This window comes from Pyxicephalus adspersus, chromosome 7 (assembly GCF_032062135.1).
Source record: "Pyxicephalus adspersus chromosome 7, UCB_Pads_2.0, whole genome shotgun sequence".
Taxonomy (NCBI): Eukaryota; Metazoa; Chordata; class Amphibia; order Anura; family Pyxicephalidae; genus Pyxicephalus; species Pyxicephalus adspersus.
In genome coordinates, this window is record NC_092864.1 from 36,738,362 (window position 1) to 36,758,983 (window position 20,622).

At 37.7% G+C, this 20,622-nt stretch overlaps 1 protein-coding gene across 1 annotated transcript in view; it reads left to right on the plus strand.

Moving 5' to 3' along the window:
- KYNU (kynureninase) overlaps window positions 1-20,622 on the plus strand; it is a 51,937-nt gene that overhangs the window by 6,172 nt on the left and 25,143 nt on the right. Inside the window, exon 4 of the mRNA XM_072419084.1 lies at window positions 6,357-6,439. Coding sequence (XP_072275185.1) covers window positions 6,357-6,439 — 83 coding nt within the window. The remainder of the gene's footprint in view (window positions 1-6,356; window positions 6,440-20,622) is intronic.

Consider the following 20,622-nt stretch of genomic DNA (forward strand, 5'->3'; position numbering starts at 1 on the left):
CAGGGACTGTGGGTCAATGCATCCCCAATATTTACAAGAGAAGACACAATGTTGTCCAAGGCATTCTCTTAGCATTTGGCTCTTTCTGCTTTATCATCTCAACACTGACCTACTTGCTCTGCTTTCCGGCCCACACAGGTCCCCCCATCTTCTTTTTTTTTTTTTGCTTAGATTAAAGCTAAGAAAGCTTGGGAAGTTTGGGGCAGGTTGAGTTGATCTGTTGAGTTACTGCTGTTAAGGTGCAGGACAAGCTGTTTTTTTTTTTTTTGTTTGTTTTGGATTACTGCTAGAAAGGGAGAGTAGGGGAGCAATGTGAGCTGAATTTCTGAGTCACTGCTGGGAAAAGAAGTTGTAGAATCAGATAAGCTGCCATGTCAGTGCTGGGAGGGAACCCAACGGTAATCCGAGAGGGTATTGGGTTGAGCTGGGATTTTAGGTCTCTTCTAGGAAGGTGAAGCTGAGCTACCATCAAAGAACATCAATGACATTAACACTTCTTCTGTTAACCCTGAGAATGAATTGCTCCACATTGCCACAAAGGTCAGAGAGAGCTTTGTTAAAAGCTCATTCACTGCTTGCTAAGAATGTAAATACCTGAATGTGTATGTCCTAGCCATAAATCCACTGAAAAATAAGTATTTTGCTGAGTTATTTTGCTACATAAAAAGCATATGTTCTAAACATTTAGAAGAAAGCCATTTCTGTTAACCTTGTTCACGGCGAATGTTTAGCTTTCTATAAAGCTCATTCCAGTGACAAGGTCGACAGTGATGATCAAATGGATTCCTGGAATTAACTTCAGAATTTATGTACAAAGGGTGCGAGGATGATTCGAGCCATCACAAGCCTGAAGTGCTTAAAACCATTAGTAGCAGCACTTAGATTCCCCCCAGCATTCACTGTCACCGTGGGATTTAGCAATTAGATGGCCAATATTGAGCTGCTAGCAGAGAAAGTAGAGGTGAAAGAAGTCAGCACTCATTAAAGTTTTTCCTTTTTTCAAAGCCACGTTTGGCTTTTAATCATTTGTAACGTTCTGCATTATTGGAATTAGTTGACGGATCAATAATAAAATGATGACAGAAATCAACAATTAATTACTTAAGGTCTGGCTTTCAGAAATGAAAAAGAGGAATGTGACATTTATTTTGGACCCCGAAGATGGTTTTAGCACAGTAACGTGGTCAGAAAGGTCATAAGAGACATCAAGTCTATCAAATCTTAAAGCAAAGCTGCAATATGCAAAAAAAAATCAAATGAAATATTATTATTATATTTTATTTTAGCTAAAATATGAAATGCCTATCTTGTATTTTACCAATGTAGACTTACGTGTCCCTAGATGATAACCAGTGTCGGACATAGCCGTTAGTGAGCCCCTGTGCAGAACTGACTTGACCATGACTATAAAATTTGACTTGGGACCCCTAATAACTAAGGAGGGTTTGAGGGCCCTTGTGCAGTGGCACACTTTGCACTTCCCTGTGTACACCCCTGATAAGGACACTACATGTCTGACAAAATTACCAGCTTTTTTTCTGAACTGACTAAAATGTTCCCAGCCTGAAAACTAATGTAGCCACCACACCTAAGGACTAGTAAATTGGAATGTATTACATACATTGTAAGTTGGCATATATTACAGCCACGTGCTTTTTTACTATACAGAATGTTTTGAGTGCTCTTTACTACTTGCCCAACATCTCAGCCTATACCACTTGGCCAGCAGGGGCAGTGAAAATCAAATATGGTGGATGTCTTCTGAATTCAGGGCACCAGGCAATGGATGAAGGGATACCTTTAATGCCCGGTAATAGCTATTCATGGGAAAAACACTTAAGTTTGAGCACCCCTGAAAAGCTTCAGTGTGAGTGTCCTGTGTAATGTGTCACCACTTATAATGTCCCTTGAGGAAGCCCTACATGGATGATCTCATTTTGATTATGATTTTATTGCTTGCAAATATGAACTCACAAAATACAGTTTTCACAATGGGAACCTTTATGTAACATAAATGTGTATCTTTGTATTTCTTTGAATGAATACATATATGATGTTCTGCCACAAATCCTCTCCTTATTGTTCATACTCACCCAGTAATACCTGGACCGAATAAAAGAACTCTCTAATACATTTAGTTTCTTAGGGGTTGGCAATTCATTATAAGATTTTAGGGATAATGAGAATCTTTCTCCCCTTATTCCCATTTCATTGATAAGATAGTGACTAAACTGAAAAGCACACAGACACAGGAAATCACTGGATTTCTAGCAGCATAAACAGGCATTTTTATCTTTTATCAACAGTAATAAAAATGCTTTCAGTGGTGATGTTTATTGTGGTTATATTGTCCATTTTTCAAGCCTAGTAATGCCCATTCTTCTAGACTAACATTTTCAGGACAAACTGTTAACACTCTGCCTCAGATCATCTGTCCAGCAGCCTGCAGCATCCTCAGCTTCCCTTTAGATGTGCAAAGATGTACCTATTTTTTCTCTGGGGCTGTGCTTAGCTGAGAGGTATTTCAGGAAATGCGAGCAGCCAATGAGCAGAGTAGTTCCTGGTTCTAACCTTGTCCTTCTATTGGCCGCTAGCTTAATTCCAGGCTCTATTTGCTGGATCCTCAGTGCATTTCCTGCCTATCTGCCAGCTAGTTGTATGTTTAAATTTTCTGTGTTTTACCTTGGCCTGTTACCTCACTTTATCCGCCGCCTGCCCTGACCTCGGCCTGTTACCTGACCTTCGCCTTGTCTGACACCTTCTCTGTCCATCAGTCCACCTGGTCCAAACAAATGAAATATGGTCCTTCTTTCCAGTGGAAATATCTGCTGATCCTGACAGCTACCCTCTTATTATTATCAACTTAATATTTATACATGGCAGTTATATTTTGCAGTTCTGTACAAGGTACATAGTCTTCTCACTAACTTTTTCTCAAAAGGGCTGAAAATCTAATACCCCTACCATGGTCATGTGTCATTAACACATTGTCTAAGGCAAATTGTTTGGGGTGAAGCCAATTAACCTAACTGCATGTTTTTCGGATGCAAACATGGGGAGATCATATAAACTCCATGAAGACAGTGTCCTGTAAGGCCACTTCCAATGTTTTTTTTTCTGGCAGTAGTGATTTACCAGTCTGCAAGCCCTCTACTGAAAAAAACAGCTGCAATATAGTCACAAAAACCCAACTTCATGGTCTCTGCTGTGTTGTTCTTTGTGGTTGAATTACTTTACAGTACATGCAGCTACAATGGTCATTTATGCTTTTCACTGATCATAAAGAATGGTAAGAATGTAGAGACAAATGCACCCTAGAAAGTGTTAGGCATATTATTTGGTTAGTAGTCAGTTCACTGCAAAAGCTAACCCAATAAATATTTTAATACCCCTCATGTATTTTGCTCTTCGTCTCATTCTTCATTCTGAACTAAACATAATTTATATGAAAAATGCCAGAATTCTATGCAAGTCAATGAGATTAGACTGTTGGGGCAGAAAAGAAGACTTATGGCTAGGAAGCAAGCAGTAAGTAGAAATGCATGGAAGATGGGTTGGTTAAATTAGGTTGGGGTAGTGGGGGAAAAATATACTTTATATTCTTTAAACCTAACGTACAGACTTCCCTCCACCCTTCCCCAGTTATTATTCATATTATTATTATTATTAAACAGGGTTTATATAGCGCCAACATATTACGCAGCGCTGTACATTAATAGGGGTTGCAAATGACAGACAAATACAGACAGTGACACAGGAGGAGAAGACCCTGCCCTAAAGAGCTTACAATCTAGTAGTTCCCCTTGTGCACTAAAATTCTTACTTGGCTTTGCTGTTTTATTAATTCACTGTACACAGTCAACTTCTAACAGGAGGTTCGAGCAGAGCAATGACCTCATCAGTCTGCTGTTACTCCTTTACTGTCCAATTTTCAAACTGGGGGAGGGACAAGACCTGTAAGTGTCAATTAAACTGCAGTATAAGTCTCCTACTTTGCCTAGTAGGATAGTGTTGTATAAAGCTTAGAATAGAGTGCACAGAAATACAAAACCTTTTTCAGGTATAGCAGCTACCGTATTTTAATATTATTATTATTAATATTATTAATAATAATAAACATTATTTATATAGCACCAACATATTACGCAGGGCTGTACATTAAATATATTATCAGTTTGTTTAACTGACTGCCTGGAGTTCAGCCTTTAGGTAAAAAAAAAGAAGGGCTCAGTGAAAATCTCATTCTGCATTCATGCCATCAATTCCCAGCAAACCAACAAACTAAATACTTCTACCTGTTGGTTTATTGTACAACAAAATTTGCTTTCACAGATGCCTGTAACAGGTACTATTCAAAGTCATCTAAGTTCACATAAATCACAGTTTGCTGAACTTAAATAAGACGCATTACCTTAATACATTTTTTCTTTTTTAACTTCATAGACTTTTATGGCCAGCTCAGCATTTTCTGTTGCTTTTTAAGGTGTCACACTCTATCCCCCTTTAAAATCTATTTTCTCCTTATGGGAATGTTACGCTTCAAACCCCCAACCCCGGCCACCAGCAGCTATTTTGAAAGATGTGACAAGCTACAGAACCTTTAACCCTGTGAGCTCCTTCAGCGCCGTCAATGTTAATTATTTCACTGCCTAAAAAGTCTGGGAAGACGAAGGATTATAACAGATCTGCATAGCATTTTACAGCAGACTGCAAATATGATAGGACACAGAGAGATCGGTGCCAGCAGCAAAACCGCCATTATCTACGCTGATTAGAATAACATATTCGGCCGGGTTTTCACAGCCCAGTTCTGCAACAATTGCTTAGAATTTGCTCTGTTTGCTCTGGAATATTTTCATTGTACAGTATGGGAGGCATTGGATGTTTATGTATTGCTTTTAAATATGGGGATCAGTTCCTGTCACTGATGTGAATATTTTATTTATATATTTATTTTATATATATATATATATATATATATATTGTTTTTTTTTTAAATCTGCAGCTATGGAATTCACAAAGTGGAACAATTCAAAGCTGTACTCAGACAGATAAAAAAGTCTAAAAGAAATGATGCTATTTCATTAACAACATAGCATTGTTTTTATTGTAATGAAAGTTATGTTGTGAGAACCTGAATTTGTTATTATCTTGCACTTCACTATACAGCTGCATTCATACTGGGGGAGGAAGGGGTAGGATTGGGTGCTAGTCAGGTGTTATAGGAAACATGCTGATGGAGCTCAGCTTAAGGATGGCCTTATCAGCCTTCTGTAGTTCTTTCTCTGTCCTTCCAGATGGCTTGAAGTGGAGCGAAGACCCCCCAACTCTAAGTGGTATTATGCACCTAGCTGTGGTGAAAACTGTGCAAAAACAATTAATTTCTTTATTTAAAAAAATAATTTAAAATAATTAAATTATTATTTACCAATAATTTATCTGTTTGCTTAGTTTTCAGCTTTCAAGCAAACCAGTGTTCTATATGTTGAAAGGCTTGTGACTTATAGCTAGCATTATTATTCACTGGGCTTCTACCTCCTACTACCTACACCAATTTATGTCCAATGAAAGGCTTGGTGGTTGAGAATCAGGTACTTTAGGGTGCAGTGTTATGAGCTCTGTTTCCTATATTTATAGTATAATAATTTTTGTTTTCCTGATGATGTGAAAATATGCAGAGGATACAACCAGGCATCTGGAGATGTTTGCTGTACAGTAAAGTACAGTGCTGTACAAGAACAAGAAGCAGTTTAACCAATTTTTAAAGTCTACAACTATAGAACAGTGGTGTATTGCCAAAAGCTGACATCAGAAATTTTTGGACCCCACGCTTCATAATTGCAAGAGTCAAGCTATTTTGAATGGGGCCTAGTACAGAAGAACCCTGTGTCGCTGCTGGTGGTGGCTCAAGCCCTGATCATCCCCAAGCCCTGATCATCACCAAAGTTTAGGAAGCATGAGGGTTGTCGATGGTACACATGTGTTACTGTGGCGGTATACAGGGCCACCAGAGATTCAGCACACAGCTGGAGAAATGGCAAATGGCTGGAGAACCAAAAGAAACTTTTTATGCTGCATGATTCAATTAAACACTATAAATGCTGTATATAGCCTTCCTTTGAGATTTAAAATCTCTACTGTAAAAGGTCAAACTTTACTACCAAACAAAGACATACAAAGGTGTTTTATATATTTGTTTGGGGTTGCTTTTTATATTTAGGTATTGCATAACTCTTGACTAATACTGTATATCTCTAACTTAAAGGACAATTTGTTAATATCTATTATTAAAGTTAGCGAGACCATAAATACTAAAGTAAAATATATTTATAATTCATTTTTGTATTTCTCTTTAGGGGTGTTCACGGCCATTTTATTGGTAAACGTCCATGGGCACTTAGTGACGAATGTATTGTGGATCTTATGGCAAAAATTGTTGGTATGTGTAATACTTATTAAAATTGCAGCCAATTTTCTTCATATTTTTCTAATTCCTCAAGATCAGTTTTTCTTAACCAGGGTTTTCTGGAACCCTACAGTTCCTCCAGAGATTGTTGTTCCTTAAACAATGAGCAGTTTGTGACTGTCAGGTCAGTTTAACCGATGACAATGATCTTTTTGGCTATATGTAAGAAAATCAGCCTCCTAAATGGCCAGCAATATAAGAGACATTATTTTGTTGACCGCCACACTAATGTACTGTAAGCTGTGGATATAAGAATTCTAACGGTTCCCTGAAGACCTGAAAGGTATTTTTAAGAGGCTCACCCATGTCAAAAAGGTTGAGAAAGACTGCTCTAGATGGTAGTGGGTGTTTCAGGCTATTAATACCATTTTTGGTTTAATACCATCTAAGTATTTAAAAAGCGTGCAGTCATTGATATGTTGATTTATTTTTGATCATTACACACACAATTTTGTATGAGGTGCATAATTTAAGTCCAAATAAAGCCATTGGATCAGCCTGTCTCAAACTTTTTAACCCAAAGGAACCCTTGAAATACATTTCAGGTCACAGAAAACCCCTTATAAAATGAATTACTTGAGGGTTAGTGAAAAGAATGCCCCCATTATGCAGATTATTAGGGAAGAAGGACCTTTACAGTGTTACTCCAAACGCCACCCTTCTAAACATCTAACATGTCACTGGTATCATTCTACTGGCTCTGACAAATAGCGTTGGACCAAGAAATATACAGTCCCCATTAGACAGAAGAGGTTTATCAGCCTAAGAATTAATAACCCCTTATAACTGGAGGAACCCTAGGGTTCCATGGAACTCTGGTTGAGAGTAGTTGCTTTAGATTTATTACTAAGGCTGTTATTGTTATTGGGCTTTAACTAAATATGGCATCTTTCCAAAAGGAAAACGGCTTATGCCTATTTGTGGGTGGGTGCAATATATTGACAATAGAAAAATGGTAAAATATGTATGTGTTCTTTCAAAAATGCATTCCTTCCCTGCAAACAATGGATGTTTTAAGGATTTTTCTGCTGTAATATTTTATGCTATTCTTTCTTTATGTCTATGATAATAACCATTAAACCTAGCTTTGTCTTGCTCAGCGTTTGAATAGCATGGGAGAAGACTTAATAGAAATCTATTTTTGGACAGTGATGGATTATTTCAATCACTGTTTTGGGTGATCCCAGGGAGAGTGGTATTTGTTTAATTAATCATGAAACTGAAGGATCAGCTTTTCATGCAAAATTATGTTTGCATGGTAGAAGTGAGAGCCGAATTGCATTTATAAATTGCAGTCCTTATATCTGCTAGTACAGAAGGGGGCTAAAGTTTATGCACAGAATCCAAAAGAATGTCATTGCCAATTCACTGGAAGCAGAGAGTGGCATCTGCGAAACTTTGTACATAGTAGAAGTCTTAGATCAAGATTCCCTGTTCTACCCTCTGCCTTTTATTATTAATATATTAGTAATATAGTTAACTATTAATATAGTTTAGCCCAGAACCAAAAAGAAAACAAGAATGGGTGCACAAGCTACATGGCAGGGTGTGAAGAACAGATAGAAGATGTAGGTTGTTAAGGAAAGTGTTTAGAGTTATTGGAAGGACAATGAGTTGACTGGTAAATGGGGTAATGGGAAAAGGCATGGAGTTTCAGAATAATGATAAAGAGATGGACAGGAAAATAAAATGCTAGAAGATTGGCTGGAGGAGAGAAAGTTTCCTACCAATTGGAGTGTTGTGACCTGTTTGCTGCTTAGTGGGTGTGGGTGTTGGTGGTTAAGGTTCAGGAAGCCAGCAGTCTTAGTAGTGCTGAAGAATTGTAAAGGGAGCCCACCTTTGGAATGTTGTCCTCTAAGTTACAAAGTAAAATGGTAATGAACAGGTAGTGGGACCAGAGATGGGTCTGTAAGTAATTTATATTGAGACCCTAAAAATGGTAGCGTGCGGCTGGGAGACAAAAATATGAAATTGTGGCAGATCCCATTGGCCTGGTATTTTTGCCTATAATGCCTGCTGGGATCTGCAGCCAGATTTTTTCTGGTCAACAATATTTATATGGTTGCTTTATTAATAAAGCTATGTTTTTTTTGTTTGGGTATACGTTTTTGAGGTTTATATAATAAAACAGCTTCTTCCGATAACTTTATCCCTATTTAAGATTTGGGTTAAAGAAGGGGATGGAGGCTGGCAGAATTATATGGGGATCTGGGGCTTCTGAACTAGCCTGATTATGAGGGCCAAGAGGTATTTTTTGGATATTTTGAACAAAACTCTTGCAAAGGTATTCCAAACTGACCGATAAGAAGTAAATAAGAGAAGTTCATTGTTAAGGTTACTTATAATTTAATTTTTGTTTCTCTGAGTTTGTGAACTGGAGACCGGGAAAGAGGGGGGGTTGAAGTGCTGACTTCCCCTTTGTAAAAAGAAGTAATATGGAACACAGTTTGAGATGCCAAAGAGCTGATTCAGCACAGGGCGCCTGACGACAGACTCAACCACCAGAGTGATGAAGTGTATATGCAAAAAGGCAAAGTGCATTTAAATTAGAGTGATTGGACGGCTATTCATTAAAATGGTAGCGAATGATTTATACAGCACTATGCAGAGCCTGCTCCTATTCCCGGCCATTATTAGTTCTCTAATACCCAACTTCTATTAATCACTGGAGTGAGATTGCATAACCCCTACTATTGGCATTCATTTTAAAGCAACACAACCAATTTAGATCACAGAAACCTATTTAAAGTCCTGTACAATTCTCTTAAAGAGTACAGGTCATGCATATTTAGGTGGTTCTTGGCCGTTTTTAAAGTTTTAAATAGATCCTCAAGGTTTACTGAAGCTCTGTTTTCATCTATTAAATGCATTTAATTTTTAATTGTAAGACAAGTACTTTGCAGTCCCTCTTAAGGGGCTGCAAGCTGCCCATTATGCCATTTAGCTGTGCTACTTTGCTTCATTTGCTAACAAGGAACATGATGATTGGAGAAGATAGAGTGAAAGAGAATGGAACATTCTGCTATGCCTATCACAGTATGTGGCAGGGACAGCACCTGTAAAGTGGACCAGTCATCACATTTTAACATTCTGTTAAAAGGTATATTTTTATTTTATTTTTTAAACATTTTTGGTACTCCACTCTATACTCTTCCATCTTAACTGCCACTAAAGGGGAACACCGCAGCCTTCTGGGATACTTGGGGGCAAGCCTGAGATCAATCATGCATCATCAAGGTGCTTTCCTCTAATGTAAAAAAAAAGTTCTCAATCTCAGGCATTCACAGTGGGAAAGGGACTCATTTTTTATATTTGGATAGATAGAACGCTGGATAGAATGGCGAGCCCCTGAAACAAGAATAAAATATTGGTCTTCTGCAAAACAGCTGCACACTTCATAACTGGATGGTCAAATGTAGAAATGTTTGCATGGAAAAAAGCTTCCAAATACTTATTTCTACTTCATTGGTATATGTAAAGTTGGAGTTCACATTTAGGATAACTAACTTTTTGCTAGTTTGCATCTATTTATGACAACTTTTAAATCCACTTCTCTAAACTTTATGAGCCATGGATTTTTTTTCCAAATGTTCTTTTGACTTTATATTTTTATTGGTGTATAGAATGCCCCCATTCATCCGCCCTCATTATCAGGTAATATTTATCTTCTGTCAGAATAGCGGTGTGCCCTTTCTAACATCGCAGCAGCCTTTAAAACCGCCTGAGTCTTGAATATATTAACATTGTTCCTGTATAGAACAAAACAACACTGGGATTAATCTGCAGAGTTTGTTCATTTCTTTACTTACCATGACCTGAAATCTTATGGCTGAAGCATGAGATTCATGATCAGAATATATAATTAAGGGATTCAGGTCATCAAGAGCAAATGTAATAGAGGAAAATGGTGAAAATGCCCAAATCAAACAATTAGGTGTGTGGTTTGTGCTTCTAGGCGGCACCAAGTAAAAAAGTACTGCTGTGTTCAAGTGGTTTGCCTGGACAACATTCAGGCTTGCATGCAAACCTTATCATAATGATGATTAGTTTGCTAATGCATGATAAAAAAAAAATCGATGGAAGGAGACCCAGGATGTGAGATTGTGGGACAAGTGGGCAGTTGGAGGAACTTTTTTTTTCTCCCTTTACCCTATTTCTTATATACTGAGAGCATATTCCATACACACGGATCATCTGAGACTCAACCAAGAAGAGTGTGGGAGGTACAGTTAGACCTTAGCTGAAATGTATGTCCTAAAAGGGTTTTCTGGGTTTTTCATGGCAATCTTTAGTCACTTGGTTATATTTTTTCTTCCTTTCCAATCGTGGGGGTCTGTCAAAAAACACATTCTTACACTTGGCAGCAGATACATTCCCAACTGTATCAAAATGTAGGAAGCACAAGGATAAACATGGAACTCTGGCAATCATTGCCATCTATAGGAATCACAAGGACAATCGTGACAGTACATAGGCAACAAATGGGCAATGATAAAATGAATAAACAATGAGACAATGACCATTACCCCCCTCCCTTAAAAAAATACCCTGAACCCTATTCTATGTCATAACCCCTAATCCTTTCTTATGACATAACTTTAACTTTGACATCATCCCTTAGCCATAAAAAAACAAAACATTTGTTCCCTACTTAAACATACCTCTACATATCTAACATACTATCAGTCTCTTGCAAGAGCTAGACTATTCTCACCCTCTTTTACCGAGTTCTTCACCATTCTGGCACAACAGTCTTCAGTATTTGATATTTCTGTAAGGTCAGATTCCTGAGTTCTCCACTATATGCCATATTTTGGTGGCCTGCCTTTAGCTTTGATTTTGGTGCAAAGTTTAGTTTCAGTTAGCTTATGAAACATCCCAACATTTATTTCAGACCAAAGTGGCATTTTTCCCTAGTTTTCTCCAGCCCATCCACAAGAATCTCAATGGGGTTAAGGTCCTGCTCCCTGAACTTCTACTTCACAATTTGAGTCCGATGAATACCAGCATTGTCATTTTGCTATATGCCCGTGTTGCCTGTGAAGAAAAACTCAATGAATGGAAAAACCTGTATAGTGTATTCAGGTATGCTGACCTCATTTTACGGGCACATAGGGTTGGTGAACCCAGACCTGACGAACTGAAGCAAACCCAAAACATTACACTGCCCCCACAGGCACCCCAGATCATAACACTGCCCCCGCAGGAACCCTAGATCATAACACTGCCCCCACAGTCACCCTAGATCATAAAACTGCCCCCACAGGCACCCTGAGTCATAACACTGCCCCCACAGGCAGCTCAGATCAAAGCAATGCCCCAGAGGTAGCCCAGATCATAACACTGCCCTCACAGACACGCAGATCATAACACTGCCCTCACAGGCACCCAGATAATATCACTGTCCTCAAATGCACCCCAGAACATACACTACCCCCACAGGCACCCCAGGTCATAACATTGCTTCCACATGCAAGCCAGGTCATAACACTGCACCCACAAACACTCCAGTGATAAAACTACACCCACAAACACCACAAAGCACAGCACTACCCCCACGGGCACCCCACATCATCACACTGAATCCAAAGGCTTGGGGACTTAGGTCATTGGCCCAAGGCAGGTTGTATTGGGGTTGAACATTGTGGGGTTGTACTCAAAATTACAAATATGCATTTTACTGCATTTGAATAACACACTAGATATGCATTTTCAAAAATTAAGCTATTTTTATTATATATTATTGATTTTTTTTAAATTATGATTATATATACCTAAATTTTTATTTAGTTTTATGTGGTCTCTTGCACAGCTACACTATGACTATGATTGGTGGAAACCAAATGTACAAGATTCAATCAGACTCATGGTACATTGGTATTATTATAAAGCTGGAGGCTTGCTGACAAGGCAAAAAACAAAGGTGAAAACACAAATATATCTTGTAAGAAACATTAAAATTAAAAAAAAAAAAAGGCCCTACCCTGTGGTGGTAAAGACAGAACGGGAGGGCAGAGCCTCCTGGGATTTGTCACGTGGGTATCTCAGTAGACTTCTGGCTGCTCCTTCTGAGCATGTGCACAATAGGCTTCTTTTCTACAATGGGAAAAAATGCAAGCTAAGTCACCCCATCTCTCGCCTGCAAAGTTCAAGATCAGGTGACATAGCCAGAAGAAGAAAGAATACGGATGAAGATAACGGCGTACAGCACTTCCTCCGCATCGGAACTAAGAGGGCTTGCAGGACAGTGCGAGACCCAATCCAGGACATTTCCAGAGGAATCAAGAGATCTGCGGAAGTAAAGGTGTGTGAGATTTTTTTTTTTAAGTTTAAGTAAGTTTAAGATTTAAGTTCAGTTCTGCTTAAGGGGAACCTGGTATATGCAAAATGTTCCCTTACCACTCCTTACCACTATTGTTCCCCAAAAATAGTCACCTCATATAGGCAACACTAGAAACACTGTAGAGAAGTAACACTGGTGGAAGCCAAGCATTGTAAACTGCACTCTCCTATATTTAATTTCCATGACAAACTTGCTGTGGAGGTCTAAAATCCAAGGTGAGGATGTGCTTATCCTTTATGTGGAAGAAAATAGAGCCATTCGTAATGTTCTAAATGCAGAAACAGCTGTGGCTGGGCTCTATCAATGTAATAAAGTCACGGTATATTTCCTTACAAAAGGCTCAACATGATTTCAACGATTACCAGATTATCGGGGGATTTTACAAGCTTAATCACAAACATGGTATGATGTGCTATGCCTAGAGACAAGATGGAACACTCTGATACTCCGTGTCAAGGTCTAGTGGTTGTTTTAGTGCACAATATATATGTCAAATTGAAAAATAGGATATTGTTTTAAAATAGGTAGCTGGTAAAATAATAAAGTACAACCCATTCATTGTTTTACTGCTAGTAGGGGCTCCATTAGAAAGAATGACTGTCACTTCCTCCCCTGCTGGCCATGGTTTCTCCAGACAGGAAGTGATTAAAATACTGGATACAGGCTTTAAAAATCTTGCAGGGGTTCTAGCCTTTTGTTACTCTGCTAAAGTAATGGGATTGGAATGAACTCCTTCCTTCTGGCTTGGTTGTTGTTAACTTTGGTATTGCTCAAAAAAAGCCTCTACAAACTATTATCTTTTTGAAAAACAAAAAATGCCCCCTTTCCTCACTCCACATGTCATCAATAGGTGCAGGAAGAATGTGAATATTAGTTTCAATGTTTGGCAATTAGTCCTTTGGAAATTATTGCTTCTCTGCATTGGCAGTAGGCATGTTAACCCTAACCTCAACTCTAGCTTAAACCTCACTGATTCCAACCCCTAAAATGACCCCAATCTTGAGGATTCTAACCCATGAACATAACCTTTAACAGAAACTACATAAAAGCCCAGACCATAAAGATGCTTACAGACATTACAGTGCACTGGACAATGTAGCTGGTTAAGGTTTGTGGACCCTGTGTAAAATCTGGCTGATTGGCAATCATGACTTCTCAGCCGGTCAGAAGTCAGATTCCTACTCTATTTGTGTGCCCCTAACTACCACCAGGCAACATTGTCCACTGTATACCTTAACAATGGGGTGGACTAATGATGGACTAAGAAAACATCAGTTTGTGAGCCCATTGTTAAGGTATAGAGTGGAGAGCATTCCTAGTGGTTATCCTAGGAAGGGGGGGATAGAACCCAAAATAAAAGTTGTTTTTGATAGCATAACTGTTTAAATCTCTAAAAAAAACTGTCAATTTGTGAAACTTGTAAATCAGTTTGACAAGCTACTTGAAGCCAAACTCAAACAGTAGCCCTACCACATGCACACACTAAAGTGGTTCCTCCACACCAAATGACCAGTTCCCCCGAACCAACTCTCCTGCTCTATTAGTTATAGGTTGCTACTATCATGAATCATTATTGTGTCAGTGGCTCACTAATGCCCGGGGTCAATAAAGAATAGCGCTGGCTGCCGGGGTAGAGAAGAAACTGGTAAGTGTTAGTACATATTCATCACCCCATCACAAGCATTTAATATATGCAGTAGATTATGCCATAAAGTACAAGCATGTGGAGCATTATTGCAATAGTTTTACCATAAACACATGCTTACCGCTTCTTTTATGTGAGATATATATATATATATATATATATATATATATATTGAGCTATACAAACCGACAGCATTCAGTTAACGGTTGCTAGCTTGTATTGTTTTATTTTGTGTTTCAGTATAAACATTTTCCGGAAGTTTCAGCAAACCAAGGCTTTTATTTCATGGGTATTTCATCTCAGGATTGGATTCAGGAACAGCGGAGCCTTGACTGTCATGTAATAGAAAGTTGTATGTGTGCTCAGTGTGCTTTATCAAACCAACCCAGGGGGGACAGGGGCCGGGATATTTAGCACCAGACACATGACATTTTACAGTGCGAAAGTTAGGCAAAATACAAATTATCATAAATGGCAGACATTCAAGTTATTTCCCTTATTTTGCAAGTCTATATTACATTCAGAAAAAAGATCTTGATGCTAATGTGTAAGAAAAATGTCCATTCCCTCTCGGCTCTGAGAACAATTCCTCCACATATTGAAGTGAAATATCTGGATGTTAGCCACATAAATTTAGTGAAATGCTCCAGGGCTGCAAATGCTTTTGTTTTCAGATTTGCCCTAACGGAATAGTAGGTCAGTGAGACGGAGGTGAAAGTCTATGTATATGGACAGGCAGGTTCCTACCCAGCGCCTAACAAGTCACATGGAGATCTCACTTGTTTTTTATGTTGCTGGAGATTTCTTTGCTGCTATCTGTGGGCTTGGGAGAGTTTTTCTGGCATCAACATTACCGGAAGCAGAAGCCTTCCATTCCTTTCTTTGTTTCTTCTTCTCTCCACTCTTCCTCTCTTTCTTTTCCCTCCCATCTTCTCCTTTTCTTTATTTCCTTGCTTTTCCTCTCCTCTCCTCTTCTTTCCCCAATTTTGCCTTTCCTTACCTCTCCTCTTGTTTTTCTTTTTTCTTTTTTTCTTTACTTTTCTCTTTTGGTTTTTTTTTTCCTTTACCTTTTTCTCTTCCTTTCTTTTTTTTTTTTCCCCAATTTTTCCTCCTTTTTTTTGATTTTTTTTTTTTTTTTTCTCGGCATTCCCTCTATTATGTGGAAATTAATCTAAAACCATGGACAAATGGTTAAATTGCAATACAAATTTAAAATAGGTTTTGCCTGCTATAGGGACACATTACCAATTAAGCATCACAATTTGGTCTCTGGCTTGCCACCAGCCTGCTGACTGGACTATGAAGATTCACTACTACAAAGAGGAGACACCCAGTGCATGTGTTTGCAAGTAAATGTTGTTTGTCATTATACAATCTTGAAACACAAAAAAAACAACATATTTGCTTTCCCATTAAAGAATACCTAAACGCACGATACTCCACCTATCACGATTCGGTCGAAGGGTGTCCCCACCTTTCTACTCATTTGGCTATCTTGAATGGCTTCCCTAGGATGGCCTGACATTCATTTATTCCTGGCAAGTGCACCTTGATAAAATTTGACAGCTGTGGAGCGATCGGGCAGGTAAAAACAGTTCCTTTTCTGCAATAATCACCTGCCTGAATGGCCAAAGTTCAAAGTGGGACTGTAGTTGCACTTTAACCACCATACATTGTTCTAATAGTTTCTTGGAAGCCATTATTGTGAACATTTAGACAAAAAAATGGTCAATTTTGTTCATTATAAAATTTTGGGTTACCTGCCTCAGAAAGAAGAATCATCTGGCAAAAAGAGGTTCTATATTTTCCCTATTGTGGGGCTTTGAACTTATAATATGGTCATTAGAGGTGCGAACTATGAATCAGCCGTTAAAGGCAATAAGATTTAATAAATCATTATTTCCAGGTATCTGAATGCCAATATCTCTAAATGATTATATTATGTCTAAGATATTAATTTGTCAGTATATAAAATGTCTCAGAAAAGAACAGAATGTTTGGCCCTTAAGATATGAGTCATTATGTTACTTTTAAAGCCCTTTAAAATTGTCATTTTTTTATATTTCTGCAATGGAATCCTGTTAAAGAATACTGCCATCTAGTGGTCACATGTTCATATTGCAGGGTGGTGCAAAAATTCTTGATTATAGAAATAAAAAACTTTTTTTTAAGGACTGAGATAATTAATCTTGTGTTTCTGCAAGTACATAAATAGTTACACTTTCATTGACTATTTTAAACAAAGTAGTAGAGGAGTGTTCTTATCCTCTATTGCTCTCCTGTTATCCTTTGCATCACCAATAGGAGCTGTACCTGATATTTTAGGGATGGGAAACATGTGGCCCTATGCTGTGTTCCCGCAATACATTGTTCTGTGTCTCACCATCCAATTGGGAAAAATAGTTTTTAGTTGCATACATTTGCATGTGGAAGCCACTCTACCTTGTCAATGCCTTTTGTGTGGTGCAGGGGCCCTAAATTTATAACTCCATTTTTCTAACTCATTTTTGACACTTTACATTTTGTAATGAGGTTTGTACATTTTGCAACATATATCCATTCTAAACACATATGATGAGAGGGAAACAAAACATTTAGGGGACACTAATATTAAGTTTAAAATTTTGGATCACTTTATGAGCAAAAAAATAAAGTTTACGTCAAGCCAAAACTTAGTTTCCAGTTTTGGATACAATGGAAATGAACTCATGTCATAGTTTTATATCTATTTTATATCATTTTACTTTATAGCTATCCACAATGCTATAATGTTATCACTAGAAAAAGAAAAATTGGGTAAAATCTCTTTCACAGAGCCCCAGACAGTGGTAAAAGCCTGACATGGATTATAACATTTCCCTCATACTTCTAATCTATGAAAGAAGTTTAAGAAAAGTATAAAAGTACACTTTAGGATAGCCATAAAATTATCAAAGAAAAAAGAAGAATATATGATCAGCTGTACAACCTCCTTCTCTGTAATGCAGAAAGTGGTGCCACAAATCAGGGAACACAAGACCTGCATTTACACATATGCTGCGCTTTAAAATAAAAATTTAATTTTTAAATATAGGTAGTCCCCGGGTTACATACGAGATAGGGACTATAGGTTTGTTCTTAAGTTGAATTTGTATGTAAGTCGGAACAGGTACAATATTTTAATAAATGCAATTAGGACAGATGTTTGTCTCAACATATTATTAGGCAGTGTGGTGTCAGTTACTGTATAAAATCCTCATTGTGATCACAAACAAAGCAAAAAAAAACTTTCGGAGCCTAGACGTTTATTAACTTCTGGAGCAAGCTGTGCTTTGATGAGTTTGTCTTGGTCAATAAAAAGTTACAAGATGTTACAGATCAGCTTAGCCCTTAAGATCACACACAACCTCAGCTGTGTTTAATTAAAAGATTTCTTCTGCAAGTCATGCAAACCGCCCCTCCCCCCCCTCAACAATCCTCCTTAACTCAGGGACTACCTGTATAGGAATATTGTCAGCTGGCGTTAGGATATTTGCATGAAAAATAGAGTTACACAGTAGGTTAATATAAGGGTCCAGCTAAGTTCAGACAAATAATGGGAATTGGGCGTTCCGGGATGGCTCCCTGTGGTTAGCCCCTTGGCAGCTGCTTGGCTCCCTAGCCACTGTATTGGGTCCTAATAATCCATCTTTTCAATATTTTACAGCAAAAGGGAGCAGGCAATATTAAAGAGCTCACTACTGCCCCATTTGCCTTCTATGGGTAGCTGTGGGTGCAATGCTACAAGCACTGTGTAGTTTATGGGCAGGGGAACCAATAACTGCGCCACAGCTTCATTGCCCATCTGAACTTATGTTTAAATGACTGTAGTCCATCCACAAATAAACAATGTATCTTTTTACATTTTAATTAAAATTAGCAGGATAGAATCTTTAACTTCGGATCTCCTAAAAATCCAGGGACCTTTGGAAAGTCCACAGGGAGATATTAGAGAGGGAATTTAGGTATTGTGGACCCTTTTTGGTAAAATGCTTTGCAGTTCACATTCATTTCTGAAACACACACTCCGAATACTGTATCCGTGGTTTTGATTTGATCACTTATCCCATTCTTAGTTTTATATAATTATCCTTCATTTCCATGAAAGTGTTTTACAGGCTTATTCTACTGAGTATTATAGTCATCTTCCCCCAAAACAAATCTAAAATGCAATAAGGATTCAACACAAACAACCAGCAAATCCAGCATCAAGGCAGCATTAAAACATATGGTGCAAAATTGCATTGTCATAAAATGTTTAAAAAAAAGGAATATAGAAAATGAAACCCATGATCTCACTACGTCATCTCCATATGGTGATCTGTAAATGTAATACAGTTGATGGCTCAAGCCTTGCACAAGTTTTAATAATAAAGAAAGAATAGCTGTGAAATGTTTGGATAAAGTTTTTGTTGGAACAATGGTAAAATGGACACTGTGATGATTTTTAAGTGTTTAGAATTTACATCGATTATATACTATTTTTGACATTTTTTAGTACTTTAAGTTGAATAATTATATTTTTATACAATAAATTCCTCATTTATATTGCACTTCCAATGATGGAATTTATTTTTTAGTGGTATGTGTGTCAATGCTGCCCTCTTGTGTCGTTTTATCCAACTGCAACCACAACAATAAAACTGTTGGGGTCTATTCTAATATACATTATACTTATATTATATACTTTTATAGAATATTATATAACTGTAAGACTATATACATATATACTATTATTTATATTATATATTTTAATTTTATATACATTTTAATTATTAAACCAAAAAATCTTAAAAAACAATGTAACATACCTTGTATATCAATTCTATATTTTTTTGCATTATTTTTTAATAAGAGTTAACACTTTGGACCCGATTTATTAAAGCTATCCAAGACTGGAGAATATAGACTATCATGTGATAACCTGGGTGATCCAGCAAACTTACAATGGATTTAAAACATTAGCCAAATTATAGCAAATTATTCTTAAGAAATCCATTCCAGGTTTCATGGATCATCCAGCTTCTCCCCTAATAGTCTTCTCCATTCTTGAAAGGCTTTATTAAAAGGTCCAATGACTTTCATTTATCATTGTTTAAACTGGGTAACACTGTCTTTGATAACAACCATGGTGACAGATTTCTGCTGTTGTTTTATACACAATCCCTAGAAACTGAATTTGCACTTACTGACTCGAATAGAACACATGACAGCATTTCTTGCTTCTGCAGATGTACTTAGATTTCCTACAATGAGCTTTTTTATACTTTTTGGCAACCAAATAATAGGGTTGTAAGGTGTTAATTCATCTTTGGTATATGAACTGCTGCAATTCCTTGAGCAAATTACAACCAATGTGTTCTATTGTTTGCATGGGGAGGAGAAGTGCACTATGTCACCTAAATCTTACAAATGTTATCAAATTCTAAAGAATCTCCAAAAACCCCTTGTCTGCATTCCTAAGTGATAAAGAAAACAAAATCCTCTGCTCACAGTGAAAGTTTGATTAGAAGAGAAAGTTGCAAAGTAAAAGGATAGAGATAGATTAACATGCGTGGAGACCCTCATTGCAGGGTATACGGAAATGTTTCTCAACTTTTTTTAACATGAGAACCCTTCAAATTTTATTGGTATTATTAATAAACAGGATTTATATAGTGCCAACATATTACACAACGCTGTATGTTAAATAGGAGTTTCCATTTGCAGACAGATACAGACAGTGACACAGGAGGAAGGGAGGACCCTGTCCAGAAGTGCTTACAATCTGGGATATTGAACAGTGGGAAGTAGTGAGGGTTTAGGAAACAGAAGGAGACGGGTAAGCAAGTTTGAAAAGATGGTTTTTGAGTGCTCTTTTAAATGAGCAGAAAGTAGGAGAAAGATGTGAGACATGGAAGACCATTCCATAGAGTATGGACAGCTCTAGAAAAGTACGTGTGATGAGGTTATGAGTGAGGAAGTCAGTAGTAGGTCATTGGAGGAGCAAAGGGTGCAGCTAGGGGGAGTATTTTTCTATTAGGTCAGAAAGGTAAGTGGGACAAGAACTGTGGACGGAATTGAAGGCAAAGCACAGGAGCTTGAATTTGATTCTCAGGAGAAGTGGAAGCCAATGAAGAGAACTACAAAGAGATGCAGCAGAAGAGGAGC